At 49.2% G+C, this 18813-nt stretch overlaps 6 protein-coding genes across 6 annotated transcripts; 4 read left to right on the forward strand and 2 right to left on the reverse strand.

The window, feature by feature from the left end:
- The first annotated feature begins 2138 nt into the window (after positions 1 to 2138).
- Positions 2139 to 3379, forward strand: GGTG_13346 (hypothetical protein). The gene is made up of 2 exons (XM_009231252.1): positions 2139 to 2392; positions 2654 to 3379. The coding sequence occupies exon 2, from the start codon at positions 2656 to 2658 to the stop codon at positions 3133 to 3135; it is 480 nt and encodes a 159-aa protein (XP_009229516.1). The 5' UTR covers positions 2139 to 2392; positions 2654 to 2655; the 3' UTR covers positions 3136 to 3379.
- Positions 3380 to 3433: 54 nt separating this feature from the next.
- Positions 3434 to 4761, reverse strand: GGTG_13347 (hypothetical protein; the record flags this gene model as incomplete). The annotated part of the gene is made up of 5 exons (XM_009231253.1): positions 3434 to 3752; positions 3820 to 3942; positions 4209 to 4439; positions 4570 to 4604; positions 4711 to 4761. 5 exons carry the CDS (start codon positions 4759 to 4761, stop codon positions 3434 to 3436), a joined length of 759 nt encoding a protein of 252 aa, XP_009229517.1.
- Positions 4762 to 8629: 3868 nt separating this feature from the next.
- On the reverse strand, positions 8630 to 10205 carry GGTG_13348 (hypothetical protein; the record flags this gene model as incomplete). The annotated part of the gene is made up of 4 exons (XM_009231254.1): positions 8630 to 8745; positions 8886 to 8988; positions 9183 to 10125; positions 10192 to 10205. The coding sequence occupies 4 exons, from the start codon at positions 10203 to 10205 to the stop codon at positions 8630 to 8632; spliced, it is 1176 nt and encodes a 391-aa protein (XP_009229518.1).
- A 1393-nt stretch (positions 10206 to 11598) lies between these two features.
- On the forward strand, positions 11599 to 12129 carry GGTG_13349 (hypothetical protein; the record flags this gene model as incomplete). Its single annotated transcript, XM_009231255.1, has 1 exon — positions 11599 to 12129. One exon carries the CDS (start codon positions 11599 to 11601, stop codon positions 12127 to 12129), a length of 531 nt encoding a protein of 176 aa, XP_009229519.1.
- Positions 12130 to 13932: 1803 nt separating this feature from the next.
- On the forward strand, positions 13933 to 14373 carry GGTG_13350 (hypothetical protein; the record flags this gene model as incomplete). Its single annotated transcript, XM_009231256.1, has 2 exons — positions 13933 to 14282; positions 14348 to 14373. The coding sequence occupies exons 1-2, from the start codon at positions 13985 to 13987 to the stop codon at positions 14371 to 14373; spliced, it is 324 nt and encodes a 107-aa protein (XP_009229520.1). The 5' UTR covers positions 13933 to 13984.
- Positions 14374 to 15658: 1285 nt separating this feature from the next.
- GGTG_13351 (hypothetical protein) lies at positions 15659 to 18393 on the forward strand (the record flags this gene model as incomplete). The annotated part of the gene is made up of 6 exons (XM_009231257.1): positions 15659 to 15795; positions 15926 to 15984; positions 16177 to 16624; positions 16677 to 18122; positions 18290 to 18300; positions 18356 to 18393. The coding sequence occupies 6 exons, from the start codon at positions 15659 to 15661 to the stop codon at positions 18391 to 18393; spliced, it is 2139 nt and encodes a 712-aa protein (XP_009229521.1).
- Between the last annotated feature and the right edge of the window lie 420 nt (positions 18394 to 18813).

Below are 18813 nucleotides of genomic sequence, written 5' to 3' on the forward strand. Positions count from 1 at the left end.
CCCCCCCATCCTAGCCATGTTCAACGCCTCAGTTCGATTGACAGGCCCTGGGCCTTGGCGACCTTGGCATACAACCTTGCTTCTCTGCCAAGAATTGGGCGGAACATGCGAATCCTTCCCTCCAAGTCGTTTTGAATGTAACGATCTGGGTCAAGGCCCACAGGCCCCGACCCACTAACCAGGACCCACACGGTGGACGATCATTAAGACACACTGAACGCATGCCGAATACCGGAATCCCTTCTTTCCTTCCCTTTTCCTTTAGGTTAGAATCTTCGTTCGTAGTGCCAATTGACTTTATTCCATGGCCGTAACACCGAACATCAGTTTTATAAGTTTTGCTTCCCGGTCGTTCCTATCATCTTTGGCGGGTGCTTTTGTAGTGCTGGTGTTTGTGGTGATGGCAGGGCGCAAGCGAAGAGGCTAGCGGAGTACGGTGTCCGGGTCCTCCCCGGGACGTTCAGCGCCTTCGTCGGTCGGCTCTGGGCGAACATCGAGGGTGTGAGCTATGGGATGTATGGGGGTGTGACCTGTGGGTGTATGGGGGTGTAAGCTGTAGGTGTATGGGGGTGTGAGCTGTGGGTGTGGGGGGTGTGAGCTGTGGGTGTGAGCTGTGGGTGTATGGGGGTGTAACCTGTAGGTGTGAGCTGTGGGTGTATAGGGGCATGACCTGTGGGTGTGTGGGGGTGTGAGCTGTGGGTGTATGGGGGTGTAAGCTGTGGGTGTGGGGGGTGTAATGGGCACGGGGTGGTGCGAAGCGTGGACTCACCCAAGCTTACACGTTGGAAAAAAAGGGAAAGAAACGAGGGACAGGATATAGCTGCTTAAAGTAAGGGGCCGCGGGCATGTCCGGGGAAGGCTAGCGCTTAAGGATGGAAATTCGAAAAGGGATTAAGAAAGGTGTTGACCGCAGAGATTTCAATGGGCCGCGGGTAAGGGGGGCGTGTTTGTATGAGGCTAGTATCTTGCGGTGGAATCCGGCCAAAAGGGCTGGGGAGGGATGGTTTGCGCGCTGTAGGGGATGCACACTCCGTCCGGGGTGCCAATTTCGGTTGGAATGGTGGGGCAGGGAGCAAGGTACTTGCTCGCTCACCGGGCGCTCAGCAAAACCCACTGGGTGTCGTGCGTGGCAACATGTTCCCTGTCGCCTGTTTGAGGGTAGCGATTATGATGGGGTAACAATACAATAGCGCCGATGTTTAGCGCAGCTTATGCGGCAATTTTCGACTTTTTTTACCCTCTCATCTTGGCTTTTCTTGGCAGCGTGGTTGCTATAGGGATCTATTGTGATAGGGATTCCTAAAGCCAGAAATGGGCATATAACTTTTCATATACCTTCATTTACCAATTCAACACTCCCTCCATCAATCCTAGTGCGATAGCTCTACTCCGCCCCGCTCTGCTTTATGGCAATTTACGAAGTAGACCACGTCGTTTTAATCTGGCGTATTTTGGCGATTGCAAAAGGTTTTCCGTCTATATCGGCTAGTTAAATCCCTTAGCAACGATTTACTCTCTGCACCGTGTGACGGTTGTTATGGCGCCGCCCTAGCGTGGCTGGTCGCCATGCGACCCCCCAAGCGGGTCCGACCCAATTACCAACTTAGGGCAATCGATCCAAGCCGTGCAACGCACGACTTCTTCCTTTTCGTTCCCTAGTGCTAGGTAGCCAATTCATCTAGAAGGGTTTGCTGTAGCTTAGTTTCTTCGCCCTGGCTGGTACCTTAACAACGGTGTAAATTTACTAGGATATCCTAGTATTGTGGAGATTACGAGGTTGCGTTGCAAGCATTCCACTCTTGCCAAGGCCCTGCTCATAAAAAAACAGCCTTAATAAACCTTGGTAGCAGCGCTAGCAGAGCCTTTGTTTTGACAAAAGAGAGTGAATTGTCCAACATGCAACTTCCCTTGGCTGTCACACATCATATGGCTCATGTTTGCGCGATAGCGGGGCGTGCGGGTTTTGTTTTTCTTGGCAGCTAAATGGTGGCGGGGAATCCCCGCGATAATGCTTTAGTGTGGGTTTCGAATACGCACGTTTTAGTGCTTATGGGGATGGGGAGTGGGAATTAAAATATAGCTGCTTAGGATCGAATAAATTGCTCTCTGCCATTTTAGGGGTACATTATCCGGGGACCCTTAAAGACAAGAGGTCACTATTGGAGCGATAAGGGTGTACGCATTGGGCGGCTTGCACCTTTATAACACGAGGCCGCCGAGAGCTGCTTACGTACCTCGCACGGACTACAAAGCAGCCTATATAAGGCTGGCTGAGTTTAACAGTCTCCTGGAGAGACTCTGCCTTCTCTAAGCATCTCTCAATGCCTAGAGCCATGATTTGCAACAATAAAATTCACCCTTCTGAAAGCAAGTGTTGCTACGTCGTTAAAAGGTAAGTAAAAAATGTTAGCAAACGTCACTACTAATGCCGTATTTGTGGATCTCACCGGTTAATCGGTTTGTGCATAGTTAAGCCCCCTTAAACCGGTTGGCTATTAAACCAGTTTAATGGGGCTTAACTATGCATAAACCGATCAACTGGTGGGATCCACAAACACGGCATAATTAAAAACAACCCTTTACGCGATTTAAAAATACAATTTAGTTAAACGTTGAAACCATCAACACAAGCTAACAGTTAAACGCTTAAAAGCAATGGAAAGTCAGACAATTCTTAAACGCGGAAAAGTTTACAATTGGAATCGTTTTATAAATAACATTGTACCGGAATGGTACAATAATCAACAATCTCAAAAATTTACGCCTCTTTTCGCAAATAACGACCGTCGAATCCAGCCAACGAGGAAAGCGAAATCGCAACGACTCCAGGGATTAAGCCCCTTTATCGACGAAGTGAAACGAGCCACATCCAAAAAATTGCGTAGCATTTCCCGAAAGCGGAACGCGCTCCCAGCTTTGGACTGCGCGCTTAAAGATATCCGCGTCCCTCGGCCAATGCCCGAAGCGCAGATGTACAGCTGCGCGCCAGACTGCAGCTGCCCAAGGGTTAAAACAATTACGGCAAAGCCTGCAAAAGATGTAGAATCCCTAGACTCAAGCGTTGTTAAAGTTGGCAATCTCAGCTTTGCCGTGGATAATTGTGCACCAGGGGACACGCTTGTGTACATAATTTAAATTGTAACAAGCGTGCCTCTGTGGCTGTGACGAGGGTACCGGGGGTGTTCAAAGGTTCAATGTCAAGGCACTAGAAACTGTAGTGGAGGACTTACAAACAAAGGGATGTAGGCTGGCTGTAGGGTAGCTGCAAAAAACAGAAATTATTGCCTGTCCCTCTAAGTCTTGTTGTTGAGACTGTTCGCCTTTTATATATCAATCCGGTCTGGATCCCTCTTACCCCAAGCCGTCCGTTCGCAGTTAGGCTTGCGAACTCCTGTTTGTAATCCGTCTAATCCTTTACATAATCCTCATCCTGTTACCGGGTATCCAATGCGCCGGCACTGGGTACTGTGACGATCTGGGTCAAGGCCCGCAGGCCTTGACCCACAGGCGAGGACCCACACGAGGAACCATGATCAAGGCGCGCTGAACGCGCGCCGAACACCGGAATCCCCTTTTTCCTTTCTTTCTCCCCTAGATTAGAATCTTCGTTCGTAGCGCCAATTGACTGTGTTCTAGTCTTTGACCATGGCCGTGACAGGTACCTGGACACAAAGGGATCACAGGCAACGAACGAGCAGATGCCAAAGCCAAAGAAGGAGCATCTCTCTCGGTCCCCATAGGTGCCGGCCCGTCTATAGCCGGCATCAAGGCCTTAGCGCGGGCACAGGGGCGGCAAGCGCACCAAAACTGGTGGCTTACGGGGGTCGCCCCCAGGTGCGCAGCTCTGGGGCTGACAGGCGCACCGACAAAATGCCCGCCGGCGCTTCGGCTTCAAAGATGGCTCCTTCACCGTCTTCTCGCCGCCCGGACGGGACACGGAGACTTCAAATGGTACCACATCAAATTCAACCATACAGACTACTTTCCTTGCAAATGCGGCTGCAACAAATCCCCTTCACATCCAGTCTTTTGCAAAAAGAAATGGTCAAAACGAAATCTCTGGCCGGCGGCTGATCCTCCTCCGGAACGCGATCGGATGGCTTATTGGTACCGCCTCTTGGCAGCACCGAGCCTTTTTGCTCGATTTGCAGAGGTCATAGGTGTGACGATCAGGGCGAGTAGGCTTCGCAGCCAGGTTCAATTGATACTATGGATGTGGTGGCGTGGCGCCTTGGGAGTCGCTGAGCCACGGAGGCTGGGGGCCTGTGCCTGTGAGCCGTGGCCCGTGCCTGTAAGGCCCGTGCCTGGCCGCCTGGGTGAAAAACCCTGCACGAGGGCTCCGGTGCAACGCACCAATCCCCTCCTTGTATTCCTCACTTCTAGATAGCCAAATCAACCCTCGTTTTATCGCAGCCCTGTCTCCTTTGCGAGGGTGATCCCTAACAATGGACGAAAGACTCTTCTATGGGGAGGGAAATGGGAAAGAGGCGCGGAGCGCCGAACACGCAATGCGGAAGAAAAGGTGGTGCGGCGTCTTGTCGCACGGGCTGTTCCGCGGCGCATGCTCACGTGGATCCCTGCGCTGTGCGGTGAACTGCCCTGGGCTGTCACAATAGGCATATATGCCTAACTTTCCTTTATTTATTCCTTTTTGTTTAGCTAGGAGGCTCCGCAGGGGGTGCCTCTTTTAACAAATCCGGTCAAGCGTACCGGTACTAATATAGCCGCGTAGCGGCCGGCCTGCATTTTCTTATCTGCCATCTTTACCAATGCTTTAAAGCACCTTATACCACTACCACCAAAAGCCGGCCCGCCTGTCAGGGGCCTCGGGATGCGGCTTGTTATGCATGTGCTTAAGGTCAACACTGGTCGGCTGATGGGCTTGGTTTGCTAGCTACCGTGACAGCAGTCGGTGGGCTAGACCCTGTATCTAGAACATCTGGTAGTCTCTAGCACGTCTGATGCCCCTAGGGAGGCCAGAGTGAGGCAGCATTCGCTACAGACGTTAAATAGACTTAACCTAACCTAACCTAGCCTTGGTGCAAATAAGACATGGCTGCGTTTGCCCAACAAGGCACCCCGCGCCATCACAACACGACAGACATAACAGGAATTGAAGGTTCACAGCCAAATTAAAATTAAGAATTGGGTAAAAGTAACTAAGAATTGAATTTTATGTTGCGGATTAAGTACAGGAGAATACAGCGCGGTAACATTTCCTACCGACTCAAAATATCCGATACGCTTAATAAATCCCGTTAAAATATAGGATCAGGGGACGACATTTTGAAGACTGATTTTATGTATTCGGTGCTAATGCGTGTGTTTCAATAGCTTGTTGGATTAGGAGTGGAATTTCAGCCTTGAGAGCTCCCAACAGAGATCTCATGTCAAAATTGCCGCTTCCAGGGATGGCGGGGCCAGCTGGCGTAGTATACATTCTTTGAGGTATATTCAATCGTGATAACATGTCCGTGGCGTTTTCCGTACCAACTGTCGCAATAAACCCCGTTTTTGTATAGACTCTTATGGCACCAGAATGCTGCCGAACTGCTAGATATGTCGCATTCCCTTGTATACTGTAGCTTATAACATGAGAAATAGCTTCATTGGAATCACTCTTTTTGCGGCATATTACCGGGATTTCGGCCTTAGGCATTAATTTAAACTCTTTCGCAGATATAACCCCTTCTCGTTTACACTCAATTTGGTAATTCGTAAGAGTAAAGTAAAACCTTCTAGTTTTACCAATAAAGCCTCCCTTGTGGGATGGATGCTCAGCTTCCAGCATTTGTATATCTGGATTAACTCCGAAGAACCTACCAGTAAACCGGGGCCTAGTGCTAGTTTGCGGTGTTTGAATATCTTGATCACGACTCTCTACTTTTTGTTGGCCGGGTGCTTTTCCTATTCCTAACTTTGTTTTCGCGATATCTATCCACGCTTTGGGGTGCTCTCCGGCCTCCATCACAGTCTCTAGCTCCTTCCATTTCTCAGTCTTCGTTTGTGAATTCTGTTCATTGTAGGCTTCACAAAAGAGCTTGGCTACTAACTCAATGTTTAACTGGTATTTGTCCAAATCATTTTCGTCCATTTTTTCTTTGTCAAACCACACCTTTATATTTTCATTAAGCCTATTTAAGCCTGTTGGTACAATATATGGTTTGGATTGATTTCGGGCAAGATTTGAAAGAAAATCGGTGAAGTCTGGGGTAAATTTCAGGAGTATAGCTTGAAACTCATCCACAAAATACATGTCCCTCCACTGATTGTGAAGTAGTTCGGCCGCTCCTTTATTTTGTAATACCGCATCGTATTCTCTTTTGGTATCATCATCCTTAAAGACATTACCCATTATGTATATAAGAACTGTGCGGACGTTAGAAACCGTTATTTAATTTTGCAAGCGGCAAAAATACTTACATTGGGATATCTGCGTATCACCCCCTCCATTCATATCCGTGCGGAAGGCTATTTGCCACGGACGCAATTGCTTACGGCAGTGGTTGGCATCTTTTTCTTTATCAATATCCAATAGTTCATATAAGTCTGTCCAATTTTCCGTTATTCGCTGATTCGCCTCCAGCCGGAATTTCTCACATTCTTCGGGGCTAGAATCAAGATTCGCCCACTGTGAATAAAATGTTTTTCGTACAGTGACTTCCATTGTAAGTTAAGGGGATTGGAACAATGAGTTTCGAGACGATAAGGACATGAAATATATATACTTGCGACGAAACTTTGAAGCCACAAATGAACGTAATATAAAGTTAGCGGTTTACATACTTTTTCGATTTCGCCATTAACAGCTCTATCCCGCTTAAATTTACTACGCCTGCTTCTTATGTACTTTACCAACATCACTATTCGCTGCGTGCTACTTACTGCTGCCATAAATGGATAAGTCAGTGCACCCCATGTCCGCCCACCCAACCCCACCAAAAACCGCCAAAACACACCCTTTTCAAATTGCTATTAAAAATCGAAGAAAAATCGTTTAAAGATTACATGAGCTACATTATATGAGCCGATGGTTAGTTTTTTCATATAAATTATAGTAAAAATACAAAGCTTACGTAATATGGAGTTTTGAATTTTTGAATTGCGAAGAGTAAAATTGTGACGGCCCAGGGCAGTTCACCGCACAGCGCAGGGATCCACGTGAGCACGCGCCGCGGAACAGCCCGTGCGACAAGACGCCGCACCACCTTTTCTTCTGCATCGCGTGTTCGGCGCTCCGCGCCTCTTTCCCTTTTCCCTCCCCATAGAAGAGTCTTTCGTCCATAGCATCAATTGAACCTGGCAGCGAAGCCTACTCGCCCTGATCGTGACAAAAATTACATACATTTTACATATAAATGCTTTTTTGGGTAAAGGTCCACATTTTTGTATATAATAATTATAAAATAAATACAATATGATAAAAAGAAAAATTCGTAAAAAATTCAGATACATCATATAGTATATAAATATTTTTTATAAAGGTAAAAACTTAAATCTTTAATTTTGGATTAAAAATTTGGTAGCAATAACTTTAATGGAAGTATTTTAACATTATAAAAGATTATTTATAAGCCGTATAATACAGCATATTTTTTTGCCAAATTTTCTCTTTTTAATGATATATTTCTCTTATACTTATTATATATAAAATGTGGACTTTTACGCAAAAATTTATTTATATGTAAAACGTATGTATTTTTACTCTTCGCAATTTAAAAATTTAAAGATCCATATTTCGTAAGCTTTGTATTTTTATTATATTTTATATAAGTAATTTAACTATCGGCTCATATAATGCAGCTTACGTAATTGTTATACGATTTCTCTTCGATTTTTAATCGCAATTTAAAAAGGGTGTGTTTTGGCGGTTTTTGGTGGGATTGGGTGGGCGGACATGGGGTGCACTGACTTATATGAAAAAAAACTCCATTTTGCACATTTAAACGTCAGGTATATTCGTGTGGTGGCGTGACGCTTTGGGAGTCGCTGAGCCACGGTGGCTGGGGGCCTATGCCTGTGGGCCGTGGCCCGTGCCTGCAAGGCCCGTGCTCGGCCGCCTGGGTGAAAACCCTCCACGAGGGCTCCGGTGCAATGCACTAATCCCCTCCTTGTATTCCTCACTTCTAGATAGTCACATCAACCTCGCGTTTATTGTAGCCCTGTCTCTCTGCCGTGGTCGATCCCTAACAATTCGCAGTAATTAAGTCCGTGCACCCCTTAACCGTACATCCCCCTAACCGTGCACCGACGGAGCATGCAACGGCCAACTGTCAGCTGCAAGGCACTCTGGATCAGCCGTAAGGCATTCATGTCAGCCGCAGGGCATTCTTTCTAAAGCATCTACAGGGCTCATATGCTATAAGGGCAGCCTGTGGCACAGAATATCCAGAAAGCAGTGTCATGGCGTGGCGTGAGGTCTGGCTGACTCAGCCGTGCACGTGCCCCACAGCCTGGCATTTAAGTGCGGGCACGTGCACACGCGTCTTGTAGATTCCCTCTTTCCTTTCCATCTTCAATTCTAAGGTTTACTTGGTAGATTACATGGTTCCATTGTGCCGGTCCGTGACAAAGGTCCAAAAAGGCTACGAGATACGCGAATCTGAATTGGCTACAGCGCAGCAAAAAATCAGGCATCCGAAGGCTCAATTGGAGGCTGCACGGCCTGCCAAAAGGAGGAGGGTGCAGGCGAACCCCAACGAGACCTTCGTGAATATCCGGGAAGTTGCAGCAAAAAGGGGCACACTTGACGAAATGAACAATACTTCATCAGAAAGAGCAGAAGATTCTGATCAGGAATTAGTCCTTCCACATATTCTGGTTAGTTAAATTGAGGTAGGAGGCTCTTTGGCTTTATATACACGGGCGCATGTATTGGAGCTCACAAAAGTGCAGTAACCCTTTGGGAGATTGGTGACGCCGGTGAGCCCTGTAATGCATGCCTGCACCCGCGGAGATTAATTTGTGTTTGCCCACAACCGGCCCTCCCTTTTATATTACGTAATTATCCCCGCTGCAATATTTGCAAACTTGCTGTTTGGATAACTTAACAGATTGGGGCTTGTATCCATGCTCCCCAAGGCTGTGAAGCTAGTCCTTATCAAGCTTTTATCATCCGTCCGATCGCTGCTTGCCTCCCAAAACATGGAGCCAGCAAGCATCATAGATTTTAGCCACGATACCTTCTTTTCAACCACTTCAGGTGTGTCATAGGTGATTAGCTCCCGAATTTTGGGGTCGTAACTATAAGATGCTACCGTTTTAAAGTCTACATTTTCCGTCGCTCCTGGCCGCGGTAAAGCCTTAAAGTCCCACACGCCGTTCTCCCATGACCCACCACCAACGCCGCTGAATGGCTGGCCAATGCCATTAGTGCTTTCAAAGGCTCGCCCATAAAGAGGCATGCCAATCACGATTTTTGATGCAGGGACACCAGCACGCAGATAGTCCTCGACAGCTGCTGCAGTAGAGAATGGCGTTGCAGCAGATTCGCTCGAATACAAATTAGACTGGTGTGCGGACACTGTATCCCAGGACCCGGCATAATCGTACGCCATAAGGTTAAAATAGTCAATGGTATCCGCCATAGACTTTAGATTAAGCTTTTTATAATGTGTTGGCCCGGCGGGTGAAGCAATAGATAAGGCGAAATGATAATCAGGTGCAAACTTTTGAGCGTATACGTCCAATGTGTTACGGACAGTGCGGAGAAGGAGGACGAAATCGGCTGCCTGGGTCTGGTCCGCAGGGTATTCCCAATCGATGTCGATGCCATCAAAACCCCAATCGCTCATAATTTTCACGGCTGAGTTGGCAAATCGCTCTCTACTTGCTGCAGTGGCCGCGGCTGATGCAAAATTCGATGACCAGGTCCAGCCGCCGATACTAAGAATAACCTTTAAATGGCGGTGTGATTTTTTCAAAAGGTAAAGTTGCTTGACACAGCCATATGCATTATGCCCCGGTTCGTTCCACGAATCAGTAGGATAATGTTTTTCGAGGTCGGCGTATGTATCCCAAGAATAAACTTCACCATTGGCTTTTATATTTAAAAACGCGTATAGTATTCGATTCAGGTTGGCGGCAGGTAGGTTGTGTGGCTGGTAGTTCCTGGAGTAAATCGCCCTATTTGAACAAGTTAGTACTACCAATGCTGCTATTTTAAAGGGATGTATTATAATACCAGTTTACAAAATAGGCTGCATTGTGGTATACATGAGAGGTATCATTCCCAGGACCCCCATGACTTAATGCTATCATGCAGAAAAGTAAAAGTGTTAACATCATTTTGTATATCTTTTAAATCTGCAGCACACCTAAAACCAAACGTTCAAATTTAAAAAATTCAACTATCCCTTTTTATATTATACCCCATAACTCCAGGGCTGTCGTTTTATTCGCCTGTCTAGGCTTTCACAACTTGACTCGTTGTCGCACACCACCCCTTGTAACCAGGGCTTAAAGCCAGAAGTTAAGGTACACCTTACAACTAAACCGGATATTGAAACATTACCACAATTGATATTCGTTTTCCAGCAGCGTGGTCTTAATGGCTCATTCCAATAGAACCTTTAAATTGTGACCTCTTAAACACCAAACTTCGTTTATTACAAGTAGATATGCTCGAGCTACTCTAACCACGCCACCAACGCTACCCAACCAACATATGTGTGTTTTGCTCTGCTTGCGCCTCATTTGATCTCGTATATTAAAAATTCTCCTACATACTAGTAACACCGCCGCAATTCGCCAATGCCAGGCAGTTATACAAGTCCCACTGTGGTGCTAAGGGTGGCCTGCCTGCGGTGCGCAAAATGGACGGAGGTTACTTCTACGGACGATATAAAAGCCTTTGGGTTCCAAAAAATAGGCCTGAACCTCTTTTATTGCCTAGGGTGTGCGAAAATCACAGGGCACCCCATTGTTAAACCGTTGGCATAACTATTATTTTATGCCGTGTTTGTAGGCTCTACCGGTTGATCGGTTGAACCACCAAAATTAGCATCAACCGGCCTCAACCTGTCAGATAAGACAGTGGAGAGGAGGAGGAGTATATTTAACGTCGGTAAGTCGGGATCTACCAGTCCCTGCCTCCCGAGGGGCATACGACGTGCTAGCGCTACCTAAGCTAAATGTGACGATCTGGGTCAAGGCCCGCAGGCCTTGACCCACAGACGAGGACCCACACGAGGAACCATGATCAAGGCGCGCTGAACACACGCCGAACACCGGAATCCCCTCTTTCCTTCCTTTCTCCCCTAGATTAGAATCTTCGTTCGTAGCGCCAATTGACTGTGTTATAGTCTTCGACCATGGCCATGACAAACTCCACTAACTGCCACTAGCAGTGCTGTACCATAACAGGCGTTCATGTGAAGATCAAAGAAAATGCCTTTATAATTTAACGCGAACCTGCTGCCCAGCAGCGAATTTTATTCCCTCCGACTTTTTATACACATTCCTATTTTTACCTTCCTTACCTGCAAAAACTATTTAAAACCCCAAAACCTTAACTTTTTGGCGTGTTTTTATAGTCAGGATAGGAACAAAAGACCAAATATAAAAAAATAAACCCTGCTTAATACCTGTTTACCAAACATGCATCACCGTCGAGGTGATAAACAGCGCCGGCGCAAGTCCTCAAAGCATCAACGGAAGCATAGCCAGTCGTCACCTGTGGATCTGCAGCTTCCGCCGCACGGGACGACATCCCCTTGCACCATTTCAGAGCAGCGCGCAGCATATAACCCAGAGCTGGAGAGAAAGCTAAAGCAAATGGCAATACCACTAACGCCGCTGGTGCAGATAACGACAGGCCACATCCACCCGGCCTTCCCCATGACATTACTTAACTACTGGCTCCTTACCGACGACCAACTCGAATCTCTGGCGCACTTTTACCACCAGCGTACGCTATCTTTTTGGACCAGCCAGTATCCACACCCTGTGCAATGGGGGTCGAAGCTGCCGATAGAAGAGAAGCGGCGCAGGATTGGCAAGTTTATCGGCCTCGGATGCGAAACTCCCATTACACTAAAAACAGCTGAGGAGCTGCTAAACGAGGCGAGGCGGGAAGCAGCAATAGCCGACCACGCCGACGATATTTTAAAGCGCAAATTTGGCTTTTAGGGGAATTCCCCCGTACGAATTTATCAGATCCATGCTTGTTTTCAGCGGAATCGTTTTGTAGTTATTTATTGCGGTAAGGTGCTTTACAAGCCGGTATGCTTTTTGTAACTTATGGTTCGTAATGCTTTCAGTTAATAGTTGAAGCTATTACATGTTTGCTCACAAGTTTCTATGTTTTAACTCGCTTCCTTCTTATGTTTTTCACTTTTGTTTTTCATGTCGCATTGTTTCCTGATATCTTTTACCAGGCTAGGTTAGGTTAGGTTAGATATATTTAACGTCTGTAGCGAGTGCTGCCTCACTCTAGCCTCCCTAGTGTTAGGGAACCCCGATATCAGAGAGGCAGGGCTGCAATAGAATATCGTGGATTTGACTATCAAAAGTTAAAGAGTACGAAGGAAGGATCGGTGCGTTGCACCGGATCCGATCTCCAGAGTTTTGCCCACGGCGGGCAGGCAGTATGACGCTGCAGAAATGGATAGAGGCCCGAGAGGGCCCGCCACTCCATAACAGCCGCGACGAGCGTTTGGCAAAAGCCGCTTGAAGACTAGCATCCTGGTTTTCGAATGCAAAAAATGCCCGGCACCGCCCGAAACGGCCGTAGTGTAGGGGATGGTGCTAAATGCGGCGTAGGCCGGGTGAGTCACACGCTTGGAGGGCAGCCAGCAAGGCTAGGCGACCCAAATGCCCGCCTGGCAAAGGTTGCTTAAGGAGCAAAGCCGTATCTATTGGTAGGGTTGCTAGGTTTTAGTTAGCTAGCCCTACCAAATAGTGAATGGGCAAAGTGTAATAATTGTAATACACAAAGGGCATTAATATACATTATTAGGTGGAAAAGTAAAATACATAAATAGATATACCCTGGTGTGGTGGTGTGGCGCCTTGGGAGTCGCTGAGCCACGGGGGCTATCCCTGTGGGCCGTGGCCCGTGCCTGGAAGGCCCGTGCTCGGCCGCCGGGGTGAAAACCCTCCACGAAGGCTCCGGTGCAATGCACCAATCCGCTCCTTATATTCCTCACTTCTAGATAGTCAAATCAACCTTCGCTATATTGCAGCCCTGCCTCCTTTGTGAAGGTGATCCGTAACACCTGGACACCGATAAATATACGGCCGATTTACCTGGGCCGTTAATATAATATGGCACAGCTTTTCTGGAATTTGGGACGCCTAGTCCAGGAGCGGTGCCCGGAACACTGCAGAGGAGAAGGTCGGACCCAAGCCCTGCCAAAAGAACGAAACTCGGCTCGGTTAACGGTGATTTGTGGAACCAATGAAATTGGATAAAAGGGAATATGGGCTTCTACTATTAAACGAGTGGCTTTCGCGATCGAGAAATAAGGACAGCTTAAATTTGCTTACACAGCTGTTTCGCCAGATTTCTGATCCTAATTTGCCTGTAATTTAAATTGCCTTTTATCGTCGAAAGCCCGGCTAAATGTACGCATAATATTGCCAACCGCAAGGCTGCCTGCTATTTCCTATAGGTATAAAGCTAAATAATGGCCGAGGGACAGGCATTACAAAAGTGCCTTGCCGTTAACTTTGGCCAACTAGATAACGCCATTCTCTCCACACCCTGGTCACCCGAGCAACATCATTTATGCCCCTAACTCTACGAAGGAGTCACTGATAAGGTAAGGTGTCTCGCAGGGGTGGGCAGGATGTCTGGCTTAGGCTGCTTGTGGTTAATAACTGAGCAGGAGGCGCGGGTAAGCGTGTCCATTCTTTCCAAAATTTGTATTTAGGGCTCCTCGCCCTTCTCCTGCTTGCAGTTCCTCCAACCTTACCCGCATATGGGGCCAAAGCACCTGCCAACCACCAACACTTCCCGACAGTCACAGCATTAAGCTCCACGATGGCGTCCGAAAACAGCCAGCCATTGAGCGTAGCAGTTACCAAGCCCAATAACCCATATTTCAACCCCAACGATGGTGTCCTCGATCCCACCAAAGAGTTCTGCCTGCCTTTTAACCCCTCTCAATTGCGCCCGGCCAAGCATCCTAGGGCTCCTGGTGGGCAGGGCGTTAAAAACTATGGGGCCACCAAGAAGCCGAGGCTTGCACCTGACCCTAAAGATGACGGCACCAACGATGACATTGACGAAATCAGCTCCATCAGCTCCGACGGCTCGGAATCCACAGTGGACGCGAATGGTGGGAGTATCCATATCCACCTCTCTGTGGGTGGGAAGGCACTCCCGAATATTTCTAACTTGCAGTATCCTGCCTGCCGCCCAACAGCTAAGGCATGGCTCCCGAGCGAGAACCATAGAGGGGGGAATATATGCATGACAACGCTTCAAGACCTGTCAGGAAGAAGCCCAAATATAGTCGTTAAAAACGTTTATATGGGCGGAGAAGACGGGAACTCGCCACGATTTATTATCGGCTTTGCTTCTCCTATCTGGCAGAAGGCAAGAGACCTAAAAAATGAGAGGTGCTTTACAGATTTCCTTCGGGCGTGCGTCGGCTGGGAGCACTTCTGGCGGTTAAAAGATATGAAGGGAATTCAGTACTTGCCACCGGGTCCCCTACCCGGAAAACTTTTATACAATAAAATTATCGGTATGAAATTAGTGGAAGAGGAGTGGATGGTTTATGTTGAAGCTGAAGCAGATGTAGGGCCGAGGGATATTTTAGACGCAGATATAGTGGATGCTGTTGCGGAGTTTTGTGAGAATAAAAACGACTGGACCGATTTTGTTACGGGCCTTAGCCCTTTGCAGACAGATTAGATAGGCAGACCCGCTGTTTTATGGCCCGTGGGGCAGTGCAAAGAGCGGGGAGGCCCCGTCCGATAAGGGCGATAAGGGTGGCCGTGCACGCACAGGGCAGAGCGTGCACTGTCACACTTTTTCAGCACCAAGATTTTTCTGTATTCCCCCGTCCTGCTCTCGAAATTCTGTGCCACAGGCTGCCCTTATGGCACGCAAGCCCTGTGGATGCTTTAGAAAGAATGCCCTGCGGCTGATCCAGAATGCCTTGCAGCTGACACTACCTAAACTTAACACTAGGCTACATGTTGCTATTGAGGCGGCTAACAAACCAAACCACGGGGCAAGCCCAAGGCATACGGAGTTCGGGCCGCATTCCGGCGCTCCTTGTTGGTGAGCGGGCAATCGGCGAAAGGGCGAGAGATCGCCAGGGCGCTGTAAGCGCAGCGGGCGGCGCAATAAGCGCCGCGGGTGGTAGAGAAACGCAATCGGCCGGCAATGTGTTAGAGTAAAGTAAGGACCGGGCGGAGGCCGCAATGGCCTTCCATTTAGGCCCGGCCAAAAAAGAAAACTTAGGGACTGGAGGGCCTAGTATGTCGCGCACCGAACGACAGGCTGCGCGGTTTGCCAACATGGTGCAGGTCCCATAGGCCGTTACGGTCACGCTGGCGAAACAGAGCCCGCGAAAACCTTGCGCGTGCGATGCCACTTATACATACGTATAGCCCGGCGTGGCAATAAACGGAGGCGCGTGCCGTCAAAGCAAAGCGGTTGATCGCAGAGTCGCGAATGTAAGACGACGCAAACGTGGTTGTGATGCAAGAATGCAACCGCGCCACCCGCAGGGCCAGGTCGGACAGGGGCCAAAAAGGTTTACGGACCAAAATACTGTGCACGCGGGAGAAACTGCGCAAAAACAACGAGGCGAGGAGCAGATACGCGCGACGCGTCGGGTATGGAACAGGGAGCCCTGAACCGCTGGGCCCACATGCTGTGCTGCGACGCCCAAAACGGCTGTGGACAGGGAGTGCCCGCAGGGTCCTGCCTACCCTTGGTTCCCTGTTTACTTTTGGTTGTTCACAGCCTCAGCGCCGCGCCGACGAAAGCCCGGCCATTCCATAGGCTATCAATCAGAGATGCAGGTGTGGCTGCGCACCGCCTCGCTGCCGTTTTGGGGCTGTGCAAGTCGGCCGTTGCATTGAAGCCTAACCCCTCCCTTCGCGACCTAACGATGCGCCTTCCAAATTCTCGACAGCCGCTTGTCGACATCTTGGCCACGACATCCATCCGCCCCATATCGGCTGATTGCTGACTTTTCATTCTCATTCCGTAAGTGCTACCGGCTTATCGTGCGATGGAGGCTTTGGGAGCAGCAGCAAGCGCCATCGCGGTGGTCGAACTTGCCGCAAAGGTCGTCGCACTCTGCCTTCAGTACTCTCGCGATGTCAGAAAAGCCAAAGACGACATCGACAGCTTTCGACAGCAAACAGAGGATTTGAAGGCAATCGCCGAAGGTGCGCAGCGGCTTTTGCAAGGCCCAGATGGGTCTCGACTTGAGACTGCGCAAAACCTGCGCAGCGCCCTTGCGAACGCCCGCTCGCAGCTCGATCCCATTCACACGAGGCTAGATGGGAAACTGAATGGCCGTAGACATCGTGCTATGAGACGCGTGGGTCTGCGCGCCTTGAAATGGCCGTTCGAAAGCAAAGAGGTCGAGAAAATCATCAGCGACCTCCGGCAAAAGCGGGACGCGATATCCGCCGCACTTCAAGTGGACCAGATGTTCGTCACCCCACCTACAAGCCTCTATTACGCAGCTAATTTCGGGCAACAGAACGCTCACCCTCGACATCCACCGCAAAATCGACCTTTCAAAGCTCCCTGTCGCGAAAGGCGCTGCATTCGATGCCCAGGCGAACGAACACGACCCCAGCTGCCACCCCGATACCCGTGTGGACCTTCTCGCCGACATTTACAAATGGTTCGAGGATCCCAACGGAAAATGCATTTTCTGGCTGCGCGGCATGGCCGGCACCGGCAAGTCGACCATCTCTCGAACGGTGGCCAAAAAGCTTGCTGCGGAAAAAGTGCCCTGTGGGAGCTTTTTCTTTAAGAAAGGCGAGGGCGACCGCGGCAACGCGGCCATGTTCTTCACCACCATACTCGCCCAGCTCGTCCATCAGGTGCCGGTTTTAGCATCACATGTCCAAAGCGCAATCGAGGACGACCCAACCATCGTCGATAAGAACAAGAAAGAGCAGTTCGAGAGGCTCTTCCTGGAGCCACTGAACAAGTGCAAGGTTGCCGGCTCCCCGCGGCTCGCTGTGGTGGTGGATGCGCTTGACGAATGCGATGGCAAAGAGGATGTTAGAGCTCTCATAAATCTTTTCTCCAGAGCTAAGGAGATTACGTTATTCCGTCTCCGATTCTTCGTCACCAGCAGACCCGAGCTGCCCATCCGCCTTGGCTTTAAGAAAATCGGCGACAACTACCAGAACCTGGCCCTCCATGAGGTTCCTAAGCCCGACATAAAAAGGGACATCTCCACATTTCTACGCTCAGAACTAGAGCATATCCGTCAGGATTTTAATGAAACCGTACCAGCACCAGGTTTGCCATCTGATTGGCCCCCACCCGCCAATCTTGAGGATCTCGTCAACATGGCTGTGCCGCTTTTCATCTTCGCATCAACCGCTTGCCGCTTCATTGCCGATATCCACTACGGCAATCCTATGGAGCAGCTAGACAAGATCCTCGAGTACAAGGGAAAGGGCGAATGGTCTCAGCTTCACGCGACGTATCTACCAATCCTGGACCAGCTTCTTTTCGAACGCAAAAATTCAGGGTTGGTTAAACGCACAAAGAAGGAACAAGCCGTTGTCGTTGCGTGGTTCCGCGATATCGTTGGAACTATTGTACTTCTTGCCGACCCCCTCCCTTGCGCATCGCTGGCACGTATCCTTAACAGAACCCAGCTCGACGTGGGCTCAAAGCTGCTCCAGTTGCATTCTGTCCTTAACATTCCGGATGACCCCCTGGTCCCTGTCAAACTGCTCCACCTGTCCTTTCGCGACTTCCTCGTCGACCAAAAGAATCGCGATGCGAACCCCTTCTGGGTCGACTCGCGAAAACCCCATAGGCAGCTGGCAGACCGCTGCCTCCAATTGCTGTCAACCGGCGACACCCTCAAAAGAGATGTTTGCGATCTGCGCCATCCCGGCACACTCCGGTCCGAGATTGAGCCGGGGATCATCGATAACCGCCTGCCACCCGAGGTCCAGTATGCCTGTCGATACTGGGTTCATCACTGGAAGGAGAGCAAGCGGCAGATACGAGATGGTGATCCCGTCCACCTCTTTCTAACCGATCGTCTCCTGTACTGGCTTGAAGCTTTAGGCGTAACGGGGCGAATCCGGGAAAGTTTTAACATGGCAAACTGTTTACTAGATATGCTCGAGGTAAGTATCTCTACCATTTTAAATTAGTATTAAAAGCTTATTAACAAAACTTTAGCCGAAGAACAGCACCGCAATATCAACGTTGCTTCATGACTTGCAGCGTTTTCTTTTAGCTAATGCTACTGTTATCGATTTATCGCCTCCTCAAATCTACCACTCAGCTCTTCTATTTGCGCCAAAAAGGAGTGTAATTCGGACACTATGGTTTATCAAATTTCCTACCTGCGTTTCATTACTATCACCAGTGGATTTGGATTGGAATGCGTGCCTGCAAACGCTCGAAGGGCACAGCAACTTGGTCAACTCTGTCGCATTCTCGCCCGACGGCCAGAGGCTCGCGTCGGCCTCTAGCGACGAAACCGTTAAGCTCTGGGACGCGGCGACGGGCGCGTGCCTGCAAACGCTCCAAGGGCATAGCGACTCGGTCGACTCTGTCGCATTCTCGCCCGACGGCCAAAGGCTCGCGTCGGCCTCTAACGACAAAACCGTCAAGCTCTGGAACGCGGCGACGGG

Source organism: Gaeumannomyces tritici, assembly GCF_000145635.1.
Source record: "Gaeumannomyces tritici R3-111a-1 unplaced genomic scaffold supercont2.12, whole genome shotgun sequence".
NCBI lineage: Eukaryota > Fungi > Ascomycota > Sordariomycetes > Magnaporthales > Magnaporthaceae > Gaeumannomyces > Gaeumannomyces tritici.

Coding starts and splice junctions, on each gene's coding strand:
- GGTG_13346 (XM_009231252.1), top strand. CDS start 2,656: ATGGAAAGTCAGACAATTCTTAAACGCGGAAAAGTTTACAATTGGAAT.